This window comes from Dreissena polymorpha, chromosome 5 (assembly GCF_020536995.1).
Source record: "Dreissena polymorpha isolate Duluth1 chromosome 5, UMN_Dpol_1.0, whole genome shotgun sequence".
NCBI lineage: Eukaryota > Metazoa > Mollusca > Bivalvia > Myida > Dreissenidae > Dreissena > Dreissena polymorpha.
Window position 1 is genome coordinate 1,788,147 of NC_068359.1, and position 18,908 is coordinate 1,807,054.

Consider the following 18,908-nt stretch of genomic DNA (forward strand, 5'->3'; position numbering starts at 1 on the left):
TGATTGGTTTATCTCTTTCTAGCAAGTTGAGGCAAGCATGTCTGAAGTGACAGTGAAATTAAAACAAACTGAACAAGAACTATCAGCCAGGGTTGAAGAACTCAGCAGTGCAAAAGGCAGCATGGAAACTACTGAATTGACTCGTTTGGAAGTAGAAACAAAATATAAGGCAACTGATACGGAATTGGCAATCACAAAACAAAAAGTGGAGGACCTTACCAAGGAATTATGTGATTTAAAGGAGGTAAATGAAAAAGTTAATAGTGAAAAGCAACAGGTTACAGAAAAGTTGAATTTAACAATTGAAGAATTGGATCAATTTAGAGCTGATATTAAAGCATTGAAAGACGAGCATGATTCCAAAATTTCAGAACTAAGTTTGGTGAATTTGGCATTACGTGAGAAGACCGCAGAATGTGATCATTTGAAAGAAAGCGTTGATACTGTTAACAATAAGTGTAAAGAATATGAGGAAAATGTTAGAGGATTGGAAGAGGAATTAAAGGAAAAAACCTCTGTGCTTCAAAGCAAAGAAACACATGTGAATGAAATAACTCACAAGTTGGCAGAAGCTAATGACAAACTAGAAAACACTAAAGAAGAGCTGAGTTTGTGTAAAGAACAGCTACAGGCAGTGGGCGAGGATTTGAAAGCAAGTGTGAATTCTGCTGAAGAACTGAAAAAAAGACTGAATACATCAGAAGTAGAGAGTAAAGCCAAACTAGTAGAAACTGAGGGACAACTTAAAGCTCTGCAAGCTCAACACAGTAAACTTGCTGAGGAACTCAATGAGGCAACTGAGCGAGAGAGGGATCTCAATAACTCCTTTGATGAAATCAGTGAGGTAGGCACAGGGAATATTATCCCAAACATGGATGTATGTTTTTCATCAATGATGCCTAATGCTTAATTTACTTAAATATGAAGTGGACTTGTTTCCTGCTTTCTATGGAAAAAAAAATGTTTGGTTAATTGATATGTTTAATGCAAGTACTAAATCTATTGCAATATTACAATTGCATTTAATATATTACCAGCATTATGACACTGTTATTCATGAATTATTTTTTTGCCCTCAGAAAAAATAAGAAGTTTAATTAATAATAATGAAGAATTTATAAGTCATTATTTTATGACGCTAAAACAAAAAATATCAGACTTCGTTATTGAAACATTTACATTGTGTATGTCATGATGTGTGAAAGAAAGTTATGTTTTCAAAAATAGATACAGAGATTTTAAATCAGTTTTAAGCCTGAATTGGACACGCTTCTCTGATCTTTTTCTGTCCGTAACCCAAAGGTCCGCAATGCTATGAACGCTCAGATGGTGAAGCTAGACCAAGAGTTGAACGAGGCAAGGGCCACCAAAGATGAACTGATTAAATACAAGGTATTTGTGTGTTTCTCACTTTATGTCATAGTAATTTAGCGGGACCTTTTAACAGATTTTGGCAAGTATTGAAGTTTGCCATTAAATGCATTATATTGCTAAATGTAAACATTGGATCTAAAAAGCTCTAGTGAAAAACCAGAATAAAATTAAAGAAAGAAAAAAGTAAACCTCAACTGGGCTCGAACCACAGACCCCTGGAGTAAAAGTCTATCGCTTAGACCACTCAGCTATCCATGCTCATACTATAATTGGTGTATTTTATACTTTATAAAAGCAATCCTCATAGTATCACAAAATTTACCGACAACAACAAAACTCTCCAAATTATTAAATCGTTTCGCGTTGCAACGCTTTATAATTGTCAGGATTTTAAATTGTCAAAAATGCAAATAATAGATATTTTAGAGCATGATAAATGTTCAGTATTACTGTTTCCTCACAAATATCATAACTATAACGAAAGTTTTCGAATCTCAGGCAATATTTTTAGCTCGACTATTATATATGAAATATATATAGTGAATCTATCCTACTCACCCCGGAGTCGGCGTTGCCGTATCCGTTTGCGTGCAAATGTTAAAGTTTGCGTACTACCCCAAATATTTTCAATGTCCTTTGACATATTTCTTTCATATTTTGCATGTTTACAATCATGACCCCAACTTATAAAAAAGAGCAGACAAATGTATCATGCATTTTGACAGAATAATTGCCCCTTTTATACTTGAATATGCATATGATTGATAAATCTATGTTAAAGTTTGCGTACTACCCCAAATATTTCCTGTGTCCCTTGACATATTGCTTTCATATTTTGCATACTTATTAACAATCATGACCCCAACCTATAAACAAGAGCAGACAACTGTATCAAGCATTTTGACAGAATAATTGCCCCTTTTATACTTAGAATATGCATATTATTGATAAATCTATGTTAAAGTTTGCGTACTACCCCAAATATTTCCTGTGTCCCTTGACATATTGCTTTCATATTTTACATACTTGTTTACCAACATGACCCCAACCTATAAACAAGAGCAAACAACTGTATCAAGCATTTTGACAGAATTATGGCCCATTTTATACTTAGAATATGCATATTATTGATAAATCTATGTTTAAGTTTGACAAAACAACACTTTCCTAACAAACCACAATGCACTCCACCCAAACCATCCCCCATGCACCCCCCCCCCCCCAGAACCCCCCCCCCCCCAACTCCCCCCCCCCCCCCAAATAGATAATTTGTTTTTCTTATTTTTGAAAGATCATGTATTAAATGATCACACATCCACATTATACCCCCCTCTCCCCCCCCCAACCCCCCCCCCAATTTTTTTCTCATTCGTTAAAGATCATCTATTAAATGATCACACACCCACATTATACCCCCCTCTCCATGATGGCTTACGTTATACTGTCAAGCACTCGAATAGTCGAGCACGCTGTCCTCTGACAGCTCTTGTTTAATTTTGTCAATCTACCAAAACGTGAAAAGATCCCTTTATGATAAGTTCCCAATAAGGACCAAAATTACAATAGTGGCGCCAAACATGAAAGGGTAACTTTTTTCATAACCATATGTGTGTAGTTATACTGGAGATACTCACACTAAAGGGCTTTAAACTAACTATCAACATACGATACAAATAAACATCTTTAAAAAAAAGTTTTCAATTGGCTTTTTGTTTCAAAGGAAAATAAGCATATGGGAGATGATCCCAGTGTTGGCAATTATAAAATAACTCACACTGACTGTGTGTGCTTGTTGCTGACTTCAGAATCAGGCAGAACCAGAGCTGGAGTCACTGAGGAGGGAGACAGAGCTGCTTCAGGCACTCAAAGAGTCTAATGAAGAAGACATGAGGAGCCTGAAAGCTTCCCTGGAGCATGAGAAGGCTGCCAGAAAACAGGCAAGTTTTGTATTAGTATAATTATTGAATATAGGAACGAGACAGATGTGCTTCAGGCCCCATAAGAAGGGAATATTTGGGCTTGAAACCTACCCTGTTCTATAGCAATGCTGCCAGAAAAAAGGTAGGTTTTCATAAATCAAGGAAGAGTCAGGCATAAAAATATGTCAGTTACCCAAGTTATAATGTTCCCCAACTAAAAAACATTTTATTAAGTTAGTGTTTTGTTTTATTTTCTTATTCAGGAAGTTAAAGAGCTTGAGGAAGGGAGGACCATCCTGATATCTCAGAAGGTGGAGATGAAGAATGAGCTGGACGCCATGGCAACCAAGATGGCTGCAGCAGAAGACTCAGTGGAGCGAGCCAGACATGAGATGGGACAGAATCAGACAGCACTGAGGGCAGAGAATGAAGCTCTTCAGGCACAAATGGTGAGACATTATTTTATCTTTTATTAGAAGCCTAGAAATTGATTTTACATGTTACAGAACTTCAAATTTTTAGTCATGATTTTATTAGCTCGGCTGTTTTCGGAGAAAACCCGAGGTAGTCATAGCCAGCTCGTCGTGTCGTGTCCGTCGTCGTGTCGTCCGCGTCGTGCTAAAACCTTAACATTTTGTCAAGGTTTTGAACATTGGCTCTAAAATCAAAGTGCTTCCACATACAACTTTGAAATATGTAGCTGCACCTTGATGAGTTCTACACGCCACACCCATATTTGGGTCACTAGGTCAAAGGTCAAAGTCAATGTAACCTCTTTAAAAAAAAATAGAAATGGCGCAGCCTTGGCCGACTCGTATCCCCACTCTGCATGTTGTTAGTAATGTCATTCAGTTAAATTTCAAAGTCATGCATATTTTGAATTCCCCGTAATCAAAATTGAATTATGAAGTAAATCAGTGGGAAAAAAAGAAGTGTGTTTCTTGCTCCTCAAATTATGAAGATCATCCATGTCACCTGGAGTGGGTAAAACACAGAAAACAGCATTATGGTCTGTAAAGTAGCATGGAAGTGTGCCACATTGCAGTATTGGCGAGGTGACATTTGTGTAGATGTGGTCTAAAATTGACCCACTTGTATATGTTGGATCAATGATCAGCTGGTGGATGTTGTTTTCAGTGAATACTTGGTTCAGTTGGTTAGCTTTGTCAGAAATGTCACTCTGCATATTGAAGTCACCAGTTATAAAACACATGCCACCCATATCCTGAACATACTGCACAAACTGTATCATATCCTCCTGAAGCTGACTGAACTTCGTGTGTACTGGCCGATAGACAATGCCTAGGAATAGTTTGTTGTCAGATTTTGAAATTTCACAATACATTGTCTCGCACTGGTGGATAGAGAACTGAGGCAGAGATGTTACATTCGGATCCTTTTTGATGTACAAACCTATACAACCTTTGTCATTACATGTTTCACAATAATCATCTTTGCATGAATGGCTTTTATAACACTATTTTCTGTCCCTTCTATGAAAGTTGAATCCTGGAAGGTCTCCAGATAAGCTTGTGTCATTCGGTTTAAGCCATGTCTCAGTAATTGCGATAATGTCTGATGTCTATAGAGCTTGGTTTGCTGATAGATCTTTGATGTGCATTGGGAGCGACCTTACATTAATATGGCTTGCTTTAGTCCAGCTTTTGCTTGGTAGGCCTTCTAATGGTGACTGTACCACTTCTTTAGCTTTGTGGTACTTCATCCGTTCCATCTCACGTTTAACTTCAGAGTCTGCTAATACTTTTAACTTTTCAAACGAATGAAGATGAAGTCCTTTCAGAGTTTTAGCTCTACTCAGAGCAACATAAGCCTGTCCACATCTAAAGGTGCGCTCAAAGGAAACAACAATGTTGTCTAATGACAACCCTTGTACCTTGTGTATAGTGACAAAAGCAAGATTTAGAGGGAGCTGCTTTCTGGTAACTTATATGGCACCTTTCCCATCCAGATTGAAAGTTGCCTCTTCCTTTGTTATGCCAACTGCTCCAAAAATTGGAGTGGGGGATTGCTTGTATTCCTACTACAGGATCATCAAATTTAACAAGGACACAAACAATTTGACAAGTAGGGTCATTATTTTGGTAAACAAATCCAACAACTTCTCCCTGGGCTCCATTTACAAGTTTATCAGCCACATCTATATTCTTTAGCAACATGATCCTAGCCCCAACAGCCAGTTCAAGGGTTTCAGTTAAACCACCTGTGTCAGATACTGTTTTTTTTGCTGTGCTGACCTTTTCTTTCTGTGTACCCAGATCTCTTTTACTGACAATGGCAGGTATCACCTTAACATCTTTGGTCATTTGCTTCAGTTGTTTCGCATTGTGTTTATCAACATCATCATGTGTTGCAAATACATGTAAAGCACCATGTGGGTAGTTTTCATCTTCATGTGCTATGATTCTTGACTGTAGTAACTTCTCATCTTCATGTGTGATATGGCTTTGGCTTAGTCGTACACGGTTTAACAGTTCAGCAAATCGTGCATCTCCTTTTTGTCGTTGAATTTCAGTTAGTTCTATAATTTCGAAAAAGTCTTTCTAAAGATGGTTGTGGCATGTACCTCGTCTCTGCACCACTTTAACACACTTTCAAAAAGTTGTCTATTGCGTTCATTCAAGGATGATACAAGTCCAAAATATTCTTTGGTAGATAACATCTTTGTTTGGTACTCGACACAAAATGACTCTTCAGTCTTCTGTCTTTTAGGTTTGCCTAACTCAGGAATGTTTTGAAGGGATTCTATAAATTCATCAGCTTCAACATCTTCTGAGAACTTAACTTCCTTCTTATCTTCTTCTTCATGTTGTTGGCCTGATGCTAGCTCATCCCACACATTTTCAGACAATTTTCCAATATTGTCCATGGCCATATCAAGTGCCTCAGCATTATGTTCAAACACTGTCTGGTTTTTGGAAACAGTTTCACTTACTGTTTCATGAAAATGTTTGAATGTTTCTTTGTCACCTTTCAAATCTGTATCCTTATTGCGCCACGGGTAGTGCAGCATCAGGAGGGAATGGTAATGTCTGTCAGGTGAATTCACTGCTAAGAATCTAGGCATTCGTAGAATTGCTCTTCTTGTCTTCCTCAGCATTATACCCATGTTGTTTTTCAACTTTATCTCCCCTTCTTTTCCACTATCATCCTCTGATATCTCTAACATCTCATCTTCATTGTTTTCATTTTTGTCTTCTGACTATTTTTCAGATGAACCTTTCAGACAATACATTGTTGCAAAGTCTGCTAAACATATGTTTTCCATATGATTTGGCCGAGCTGCATACCTTTCAATCATGTCGCTTTCAAAGATGTTTTCTGAGTTAGGTGGTATGGCTTGCAAATTTTTAGTGACTTCAATATTCTGATCCTCTCATCTGGCAGTCCACTATTGACGAAAACCGTAGCTCTGCTACTCCTCTTCAATGGCATTGAAGTAACTCTGTAAACCGCTTCCTGGGCACTAAGATCTCGATGTGTCAGAAACACATTTCCAAGTTTCTTCAGTTGTTGTCATATTGTGTCATCCTTTGTACACTCTTTTGATGCTGTCTTTAACAGTTCTCCCATCTGCCTTTTTTCTTTGCTGACATAAGACAGGATATACATTGCACAAGCATATGCATTGGTCACGTACTGCACATCATGGTTGGCTGACCATATATTCAGTAAATCCGGATTGTAGTTATTGATCTTCGTCTCCCATGGGCACCTGCGCAACATGATGGTTGGATTTCTAGGAGCGACCTTCAGTTTCTGCATGTAGCTTTCTTTACTCACATTGACTGTAGTAAGAATATCATGCAGTGTTCTGTTATTATCTTCAACAACAGCATCCTGTACAAGCTTGAGCACCTCAGCATTGTTTTCTCTCTGCTTGCATCTCACGTGAGGATCAGTTTCATCATCTTCAGGTGGTCCTGCTATCATAGTCTCATCTGTAGGTGGCTTTGGAAATGGTATCTACAATTACTGGTGTGAGTCTTACAGGAGCTAGAGTGACTGTGAGTCTGCAAGCTGTTTACCAGGTCATGCAAGGGAATATCATCTTCACATGGCAGTTCGGCTGTTACATATCTATCGATGAAGTCACATATATCTTTCTCTGTATCTTTTCCAATCTTTGGAGCATCTTGGACCCAAAACAGATAGTGAATATGTGGGCTACCACGTTGTTGAAACTCTGTTTGGAAGAAGAAATCTACTATTTTGCCTAATGGATCAGCATCAGAGAAAAGAACTTCTTTAAAGAATTTCTGTACGCTGAAGTCAAAATGTCTTGCTGCTGTTACTGGATAACGTCGTAACCACAAGCACTTCTGCTGCCAATCCATGTTCTCTACATCAGTGACACTCAATGTTACTCCATACTGCTTGGCAATAATCTGTATCGTTTCAGGCCATTTCAAATCTGAAAATGAGCAGAACCAGGTTGGAATGTCGAGTTGTCTCACCATTGCATTCAGGTCATGGAGTGTTTTCACCCAGTATGGATAGGACCCCTGAACATTTTGAAGAAAACTAAAGCCATCATTGTGTGCCAGGTCATCTTGTAAAGTGTCTGTGTGACAAAGGTAACCTGCTGTCAGCTTCTTTTGACCTTTACAATTGCCTTTTCTCATAGCTATGCTTATGTTATCTAGGATCTGTCTTGCTTCACAAAGGTAGCGAGAGAAGAACAAATACTCGATATTCTGGGCAAATCTGGCATCAACATTTAGGATCCTCTGATTGAAATACCGCCGCATGGATAAGTTGACATCTCTTTTACAACTAAAACCAATTTTTCCAGATGGGAATAGTGTTGGAAAACCTAGAACCTGTCATTCAGGGTCAGAAAAGAAACTGATTGGCTGCTGGCCTTCACCTGGAGCTAGAGAGTAGATCTCTTTGCCAGAATATGGGAGTGTTGACGGTTGGAGGCATGTATTGTAAGGAACGCCTCGTAGTTTCATGTTGTTATTTTCCTCATCTTCACTCTCACTTTCTTCTCCTTTCTCAACATGTTCTGTATCATGTTTCGAATCAGCACAGTGATCATTCTCTTCATCTTCTAAGTCATCGGAATCATTGTCATCTTCTAAGTCATCGGAATCATTGTCCGCACATGCGTCAATTAGCTTTCTATCCACATATATTTGACCTCTGACCTTGAAGGATGACCTTGACCTTGACCTTTCACCACTCAAAATGTGCAGCTCCATGAGATGCACATGCATGCCAAATATCAAGTTGCTATCTTCAATATTGCAAAAGTATTTATAAAATAAGCGATTTGGGCCACCTATATTTGACCTCTGACCTTGAAGGATGACCTTGACCTTGACCTTTCACCACTCAAAATGTGCAGCTTCATGAGATACACATGCATGCCAAATATCAAGTTGCTATCTTAAATATTGCAAAAGTATTCATAAAATGAGCGATTTTGGCCACATATATTTGACCTCTGACCTTGAAGTTTGGCCATGGCTTCTTAGGATCTGACCATGAACTTTACCTAGTGACATAAATATGGTGTTGCATGTAAACCTCAACAAGTTGCAAATACATATTAACCCCGGGGAAACAGGTTTATGAACTTCAGTAGTTTATTCATTAAATTATTAATGAATCAATTAATGAACAAGATATTCATTAAAAGCAAAATTTATGTTTCACAAACTTTTAGCATTCATGAACTTATTCATGAACAAATTCATGAACTCTGACACAAAAAGATTCATGAATTTTGTGAAAATATTCATGAATCAATTGGTGAACAAGATATTCATGAAAAGCAAAATTTATGTTTCATGAACTTTTAGATTTCATGAACTTATTCATGAACAAATTCATTAACTGTGAAACAAAAAGTTTCATGAACTTTATGAATTTGTAATGAACAGATTTCACAAAGATATATATAGAACTGTTAAAAGACAAGTTGAGAAAAAAAATTAACAGGACAAACAATTGAAATATGATAACAGAAAAATATTATTTTATTCCCAGTTTCATTTTCATAAACATATAAAAATATGATTGGAGGATCTTCATTTAAAAGACGAGGACAAAGAATTACACAACAAAGTTATGTACTAAAGCTTATTTAACACAGTCATTAAAAGCTACAGGAGCGAAATTCCTGGTAAACTGAAAGAACTTAAAGATAAAATTCGACATTGTAATAAAATCATTAGAATTGCAGACACTTCAGCGGCATGTTGGCGAACAGTTAATGAGTATGAAATGATTGGTTATGCTTTTGATTCTGTTGATGACAAAAACATTCATAAAGCAGAGGAAAGAGCGATACAATGTAGCAAAAATTAGGAAACATAAGTGAACACAGTGCCAAAGAAGTTGAAATGGAACCAATGGCTGATAAGTTTAGCCGGTTATTTATTAAAGACTTACATTTCCAAATGACATAAACCATGTGGCTTCATTCAGCTTGCTTCCGTTTCAACTTCCAATGCACACACTATTCTTCCTTTGTAAAAACAGCAATATTATGTTCATGAACCAGTTCATGAAGTGTATTAAGTTCATTAATAAATTCATGAATCTGTTTGAAGTTCATGAACTTGGAGTTAATGAATACTTGTGTTATTCATGAAAAGTTTGTCCATTCTTAAAGTGGTTCATGAAGTTCATGACATAAGTTCATGAATAAATTCATGAGGCTCATGAACACGTTTATAGTTCATGAGCTTAGAGTCTATAAAGACTTGTAATTCATGAATATTTTGTCCATTCATGAACTGGTTCATGAAGTTCATTAAGTAAATTAATAAAGTTCACACATAAATTCATGAAGTTCATGAACATGTTTCACCAGGGAAGTTTCAAAGTTGTAGGTGGAAGCACTTTAATTTAAGAGCCAATGTTAAAGTTTTATAGTAGAGATCACAGTGTCCTTGACCTTTGACCTAGTGACCCAAAAGTGTATTTTAAAACATAATTGTTTTTTGGTCATTGCAATAAACTTTTTAAGTATGATAACTTACATACAACATACACTTTTCTCTGTTTGGGTTTCTTGTCGAGGATGTAAATGAAATCTGTTATTCTATTTTTAATCAAGTACATTACATTAAGGATATTTGTTGGATTCGATGGAATATTGAATTTAATTCACGAGTGATCATGGAAAATAATATTTTCACAAGTGGCACAGCCAGGAGTGAAAATATATATTTTCTATTATCACTCGTGAATTAAAATCGATATTCCACTGAATCCAACACATTTTCTTTTTATGTTATGCTTTTTTCACAGTTAATATACATTGTTAAAGAGTTTACTAAATAATTTTGCTGGGAAAATGATGTCATTTTGTTAAAAAAAACTGGCTTTTGTTATTCAAAGGTCTTGCGCCAATATTAGGATAAAATCTGCGCCACTGTATTGTTAAGAACTCATGGAAAGTCAGTATGCGCTACCTGCACCACTGTATTGTTAAGAACTTATGGAAAGTCAGTATGCGCCACTTGCTCAAAGTTCATTTAAGTACAAATGCAATTACATATACATTTGACTACACAAATAAAATTAAACATAAAACTCATAACTTCACGACACAAAGAGTTATACTTGCATGTGTCACTGGGGGGCAAGAGATGTGACATGACTCTTCAACCTTTCGCAATGGATATTTGTTCTGTTTGTTTTTAGTCTTGACTTAATATTTTGATTGAACCCCAAAAAGAAACAATTGTAAGATACAGAGTAACGATTTTGGTTAAGTTAAAAATACAAAAAAAGCACATTCAAGTTTGCGAAAACTTGCCTTAGCCATATATACAGTCTCAAAAGAAACTCTTTGTTGCATGTTTATGGAGTCAATACAAATTCAACGTGTATTAAAATTAGCGACCAAAACCACATGCTACTTGCTCAATATAGTTTCATTTTGAGCAAGCCCATTATGATATGAACATTGTATCATAAAAGAAACATTATCTCATATTTGTTATGGTAACAAATAACAAATATACTGCTTACTTAATAATAGTTAGAAATGGATAAATAAATATAAATGAACAAAACTGAATGAAAATTTAATAGAAAATATTTAGATTTCTCTAAAAAAAAATCAATAAATAAATCAAACTTGTGTCTTTTTCCCAACTTTGAAGGTCATGATCAAACACTTTTAGTGACTTCACTTGTTTCATTGAAAATTACTAACATATTCCAGAGTTATTTGCCCTTGAATAAAGCTCTCAAAGCAGAGCAGGTGTATTTGTCATGTTTGTTACAAGTCTCTAATTAATTTTGTAATGTTTTGTAAGAGGGAGAGACAGAAAAAGGTGGATGACCTGCAGAGACAGCTGGACGAGGAGTCGGCTCGCACCGAGATGCAGCTGTCTGTGCTGAACGAGAATCTTGGTACGGTGCGTGCAGACCTCAGCACTGCACAAACACAGGTTGCAGAACTGACAAAACTGTGTGACGAATTGAAAGGAGAGAAACTCGGTACATCAGAGGTTTTATATTACATATCTTAGATATTTGTCCACCAATCATATTTAGCGAGGCTGTTTTCAGAGAAAACCCGAGCTATTGTCATAGCCAGCTTGTCGTCCGCCGTCCGACTTCCGCCATAGGCGTTGTGCTAAAACCTTTACATTTGCCATAGCTTTTTAAATATTGAAAATAGCACCTTCATATTTGGCATGCATGTGTATCTCATGGAGCTGCACATTTTGAGTGGTAAAATTTCAAGGTGAACATCATCCTTCAAGGTCTAGGGTCGAAAAAACAAAGTCAAGGGAAGTAATAAGCTTTAAATGGACATAGTTATCTGGCCTGCCCAAATATATATTTTTGTTAAATAAATCAAAGCGGCGCAGTAGGCAGCATTGTGTTTCTGATAAACACATTGTGGTAAAAGGTCATGGTCATCCTTTACGGTCTATGGTAAAAATACAAATTTAAGGGAAGTAATAAGCTTTAAAAAGAGAGATAATTATTAAATATTGAACAAAGCCACTTTATATATTTGGCATACATGTGTATCTCATGGAGGTGCACATTTCGAGTGGTCAATCACAGTCACGGTTGTGGCTTTTAATTATTTGCTACTCAAAATAGAGATTTGTTAGAGACAATTATTTTCAAGGGAAGTAATTTATATAATTATAAATCTCATATTATTTATTTCCTTACCAAGAATTGAAGTTCTTTTCACAGTCACAGCAATTTTATTTCAAAGGGGCGCAATAGGGGGCATTGTATTTCTGACGAACACATCTCTTGTTGGGTCACTAGGTCAAAGGTCAAGGTCACTGTGACCTCTAAAAAAATAATTCTGACAATCTTTCGCAGCCAAGCATGCTCTTGTTTTATAAGGTGCCAGTTTTTATTAAGAAATGATAGTTTTATGTCTATGAATTTCATCTTTGAAAAGTTGTGTTTCTGCAATAGCCATATTCACTTTGTTAAGCTCCAATGCTTGTTTGTGTTAGTAAATTTGCATTCACTTAAAGAAAGAAGAAAAAAACGTTGAAATCATTTGGTCCTTATCTAGGGCCAATATAAAACAACATAATTAAAAAATGTGTTATTGTGGGAGAAAGTGGACACTATTAAAAAAGCATGTTTACATTTTCACTTTGATATTAAGTAATGTGTACAGGTCTTTTTTTGTGTTAATGTATGTGCCCATCTGACATAAAATCCTGTAATGCACTCGCAAAGCACATAGACATTATTACTGTTCCAAATTTCTACTGCAACCATTGGTGATGCTTTATTAAATTAAATTAATTTGTTTCCATGGTGCTTTCAGCTCTAGAAGCCAAGCTGGACAACAATAATGATGAGCGCAGGATGTTGCTAGAACGGTATCCATTTTTATCTCGGCGTTTTCAGAGAAAACCCGAGGTATTGTCATAGCCAGCTCGTCGTCCGCTGTCTGACGTCCGCCATCCGCGTCGTGCTAAAACCTTAACATTGGCTCTAAAATAAAAAAAAACTTCCACCTACAACTTTGAAACTTCATATGTAGATGCACCTTGATGAGTTCTACATGCCCCACCCATTTTGGGGTCACTAGGGTAAAGGTCAAGGTCACTGTGACCTCTAAAAAAAATCTCACAAGCTTTCATTTTTTTCCAAAACTGCACCTTTTGCAGAGCATGGCACCCGTTATGCGGTGCCGTACCCGTTATGCGGTGCTCTTAGTTTAGTTTAAACATATTTAACCAGGTTTTCCGAAGGAAGCCATAACTATGTCGTTCATTGTCAGATTTTAAAATCATTTGGCACATTTGTTCACCATCATTGGACGGTGTGTCGCGCGAAATAATTACGTCGATATCTCCAAGGTAAAGGTCACACTTTGAGTTCAAAGGTCAAAAATGGCCATAAATGAGCTTGTCCTGGCCATAACTATGTCATTCATTGTGAGATTTTAAAAGCATTTGAACATTTGTTCACCATCATGGGACGGTGTGTCGCACGAAAGAATCACGTCAATATCTCCAATGTCAACGTCGCCACGACTAAAAATATATTTTTTTTTAAAACAAACTTACAAAGGGGGTTAATTTTGTTTGTTCATTTCAAAAGTTCAGTTTGAGTTTTCTCCCTTTATCAGATTTTTTTTTCACAATGAAAACCTGGTTTTGTGACAATTTTGTCCCTTGTTATTTCTTTTTGGCAAGTACAATATATCAAAATACACAATACAATAGTTATCAGAAAAGGATTGAAACGGAATAAATAATTCTTATAGAGTTTCTCTCCTTGCGATTATATTTACACATAATTGGCAGCGTATTAGGAAAAATACAGCTTAGTTTATGCTAGACATAGGAAATATTAGCGATAAGTATACAAAGGTTTTGAAAGAAAAATAAATAAGAGTAGTAAGGAAAAGAAAAAAAAAGGAAAAACATTAGGGAAACAACAAGGAAAATGAGGACAAAGGATTGTAGATGCGAGGACTTGGATACAATAAGGAAATTAGGACGGTGCTCTTGTACTTCCATTCTTTACTTCAGTTATTCACATTTATCTTAGATATTAAGTAAATCTAAATACAAGATACAAAACATAAATGAAGAAGAAAATCTTTGTAATGGTACAAATTTATTTTAGTTTTGAATTTGCAATTTGTTCTACCTTTCATTGGTGACATGTTATAACCTCTAATTTGCCTGACCACAGACGGCGTTTATGAATAAATTATGCATAGTTTTCCTCACAATTCATAAACCTATGAAATGCAGAAAAATGCTATTCAATTCCTATAGTCACAATGTAATCATTATAAAAGCTGTGAATTTTAAACTATTTGGGTTGCAACAGACTTTTTTCCCTGGCTTACAAAACCAGTGTCACTTTTAGTTTCATCTTCATGCCAAACATTGAAGTAATTTCATTATTGACAAATTAACATTAACAGCGTAAACTTGTGCGCTTTTCCATAATGTCATGCGGACACTTACTGATGAAACAGTAGTATGATGACAAATAGTTAAGATTTAATAGCATTTGCTGAGGGTTCATTAGGAAATGAAACATACTATGTAGTAAGAATACAAGTTGTACGCGCAAATGCAACTAGTTGTTATTTTATACCAGACAATAAAAGGAGTACAAAGTATATTTTGTAAATGAACTGATCGTTTTATATAGTATGGACCATAAACAAATCCATAAAAGGGATCTGCATATCCACAATGTATTTTTAGAAAGAAAATATTGCTAATGTTATATTTTGTTCTTTTAAAATGTTATTTTGTTCCACTGTATTTAAATTTAGTGGTTAAGTTAATATAATTGTCTGATTAGGACAAAATTTATCTTAAGATGCTTTGCCATTAGCAACCCAGTTTGTCTCACCTTGCAGGTGCTTAAAGAGTGAGACAGAATTCGAGAAGCTTCAACAGAAGAACCAGGAGTTGAAACGCAAAGTGGACGACATGACCACTGCCCTGCATGAGATGGGCAGAGAAAACCAGTCACTTCAGGTTGTTTAAATTTCTTTAAATAAGACAATGATCTTTTTTTAAATCAGCATTAGGCTGTAAAAATAAAAGGTGCTAATAAGGAACATTATTGTGTATGAAACAGCAGATAAGGTAAAGGAAATTCAATGCTTATGAAACATAATTTAATTAGATTTCAGAACTGAAGTAAAGACATAGCAAATTTATATCCGTTTTCTCATATTGACATTTTTAGGAGCTAAAATTTGAAATGTTATGATTAAACAGAAATTGATAATAATTTGGCTTAAAATAATACCCGATTCATTGCCCCTGTTCACAGATTACCACCACAAAGGTCCAGAGCAGAAAGTGGGCAGACGATAATGAGGTCAAAGAGTGTATCTGCGGAAAAAAGTTTTCTGTCACAGTGAGAAAGGTTAGTTTCCATAGTTACCACAGATATTTAACCCTTCTCCCAATATTTCATTGCACTATTTTGGTCGTTTAGCTATTGTAAAGGTATGATTTTAATGCATTCTTTTGCCCAATCTTTCCTGTTTGCTAAAACATTGCTTTCTGTGCGTACATTATAATTCTTGTCGTATAGTGATACATGTGTATTCCTGTTTTTATAAAGGCATTTCAGATTATTTCGCATAATCAAATGTGTGTTTCAATGTAAAAGAAAGCTTTATTTTAATTAAAAGGAAGCAGTCACTTTTGAAACCAAGTCTTGAATGGAATTACCTGGTGCGTTTCCCTACATACTGTAAAGCTTTTAAGAAAATGCAGCTTTTCCCAATAGTATTTCAACCTGTCCATTTGCATTTCACATGAATATTTATCTACCAAACACCTTCTCCCATGTATTTCTCCACAGCACCACTGTAGGAGTTGCGGAGAAATCTTCTGCAACGAGTGCTCATCGCGTGAGGCAAAAATAGCTATGTTTCCGAAACCAGTGCGAGTGTGCCAGACATGCTACGATGATCTGGCATAATGGAAGCGAAATAGCATTTGGCAACTGGCCAGAATGGTTGAGTGAAAAGTGGAGCTTTGTGCTTCATGAAAGCTCTACAATTGGAATTGTATTGAATTTAGAAACCCGATGTGCCCCCTAAATAATGGATTACCGGTAGTCACATCCAATTGTCAGATGTGTACCAGTGGATTTGTGTTCATTTGGCAGCGGTTTAACGAATGATTTTAATAATATAGATACCCAAATTTGCTATAAATGTTCATAAGCAATAGCATTAATTGATGATAGTTTATATTCGATTAATTGAATACTTACATGCACAAAGACGAATATTAACACATTATTTCTGAATCTCAGTTGTAAACAAATTATGTAATGATTTCACACTCATGTTATAAATTAATTCTTAAAAATAAATAAACTGTTTAGTGTGCAATTTAGGTTTGGGTTTTCCAACTAATAATTAATATATTAATTTATCACATGAATATTTTTTTTACCATGATGTAATGATTGCACAATTACAATAACATTTTACAAGTTTTAGTTCTATATACTGATTCATCAAGAATATTGACTTCTCCTTATATACCTGGAGAATTGTTTACTTGTACGGTAATTACAATATAATAAGGTAATATTTTCTGAATTTAACATTTTGTTAAGCTGAGACTTATGAGAATGGAAAGTGTACTTGTATGAGGTGATTGATCTGTTTGTCAAAATAAATGTAACTGTTGATTTATTATATAAATATATTTTATCATTCCGTTTAACATTAGTTTTTGTAGATTGACCAGTATTCAACAATACGTTTGTTGTGCCATTATTCATATTAATATATCAAATCAGACCAAGCTATGAATACTGTGCAACCCAATGTGGGTTGTATATACAGTTTAATTGCTAATAAATGATAAAAGGTGCGAGTGTGTCTCTTCTAAGTCCATATATATCTAACTGCGTGAATGTAAAGTGTACATTTTTTTGTGAAAGGTTTGTTTCATGTTTGATTTTTACAAATACATTCCTTACCAGTTTGACACTTACTGATGTGAGTGTTCAAACCAATGTGTCAGCTAAGATTAAATGTTTTACATAGTTATGAAGTTTTTTTAAGCTGGACTCCATCATAACATACTTCTTACCAGATTGAGTTTCCTTTTATTTCATATATGTTTTGTGAAGATTCTTGCTTAGCTTATATTTTATCACCGGCCAAAGGCAGAGAGGTATAGAATTGCAGATGTCTGCCCGTCAGTCCGTCTGTCTGTCACAAACTTTTCAGGGCTATATCTCAGAAAATATATAAGATGTCAACATGAAACTTTATGGGTGTATAGATATCAATGGGAAGTGCCATGCACAAGAATTATAACCCTACACGTACTTAAATAGGCGTTGTTGCCCTTTGATGTTTTTTGTTTGATGTAACTGTTCAGGGGCTATATCTCAGACACCATACAAGATTTCAGCATCAAACTTAATCGGTGTATAGATATCAATGGGGAGAGGTGCAACTGAGGAGAATTGCTTTGCATAATTACAAAAACCCTTCGCCTTCCTTAATAAGAGTTATTGCCATTTGTTGTTCTTGTATGATGTAACTTCTCAGGGCTATATATATCAGGTATGATGCAAGATTTCATCATGAAACTTTGTGGGTGTATATAATGAGGGGAATTAAAATGCATAAAATAATAACCCTACACCTAATTATGTTTTTTAGGATTATACCCTATATCAAGGGATTTGCAACCATCAATAAACACATTCATAAACAGAATTTATTTTTATTTTTTTTTGAGGGGGGGGGATATCAATTTAACCAATTTGTTTGTCCTTCATTATTAGTTTAATAATACAAATCTACACGGTAACATATGATCAAACGAAAATTGTAATGATAATGTGAATTAATGAAAAAATGATAATTAATGAGTTTTGACAAAAACTTAAACCATTATAATTATAATATTAAAGGTTCAACTCCTTTTACTTTCGAAGGTTGTACATTTTAATACAATGGTTGCTATAGTATTTTAGTATGATGAAACACAATTTACTGCTTCACACAATGTGCTGTACATGAAGTTACAACATTCCAGTTTGGTTATGGGTCTGAATTGGCATTGAGTTAAATAGATGAAAGAGAAGTTTACAAACATACACTGTACATGTAGAGGGTAATAGAAACTATGCAAAATATATAAATAAATTATGCAACTTGTTCACAAAACAAAATTGTGTAGTATAAATAGATATGTTAAAAATATGTTGGCTGACTGCTGAAGCACTGTGATATAATAGCTTATAATAGCTTTATTTTATTACACTATGTTATATGAGAGAATATATAACATTATGTACATAATTATCATGTTACAGAATATGTTTTATGATTATTATATCACTTGTATTAAAGTTTCTAATCATGTATTTGCTTTAAATTATATGCAATTATATGCAAACAATAAAAGTATAAAATGTGCTGTTTACTTTCATAAGCCCGACGTCCATTACTATGTGTTTAGTATCTTCATAAATATTGATTGTAGGAATGTGTACAACAAAAGTTAATACCAGTACATAATTTTTTTATGAACATGATAATATATTGTATGTATGAAAAACCTTTGTTTACAAATGTTAATGAAGGGACCAATAATTCAGACTGTGCATGTA

At 35.1% G+C, this 18,908-nt stretch overlaps 1 protein-coding gene across 5 annotated transcripts in view; it reads left to right on the plus strand.

Annotated features, from left to right (window-relative positions):
• Positions 1 to 18,908, plus strand: part of LOC127881491 (early endosome antigen 1-like) — a 55,831-nt gene that overhangs the window by 32,794 nt on the left and 4,129 nt on the right. For 4 of the 5 annotated variants that reach the window (XM_052429393.1, XM_052429396.1, XM_052429395.1 and 1 more), the window contains 8 exons: positions 23 to 844; positions 1,303 to 1,392; positions 3,180 to 3,315; positions 3,561 to 3,742; positions 11,594 to 11,777; positions 13,093 to 13,147; positions 15,160 to 15,280; positions 15,582 to 15,677. In XM_052429393.1, coding sequence (XP_052285353.1) covers positions 23 to 844; positions 1,303 to 1,392; positions 3,180 to 3,315; positions 3,561 to 3,742; positions 11,594 to 11,777; positions 13,093 to 13,147; positions 15,160 to 15,280; positions 15,582 to 15,677 — 1,686 coding nt within the window. Of the gene's footprint in view, positions 1 to 22; positions 845 to 1,302; positions 1,393 to 3,179; positions 3,316 to 3,560; positions 3,743 to 11,593; positions 11,778 to 13,092; positions 13,148 to 15,159; positions 15,281 to 15,581; positions 15,678 to 16,121; positions 18,714 to 18,908 lie in introns of those variants that run through there. The other variant, XM_052429394.1, reaches the window with a different exon arrangement.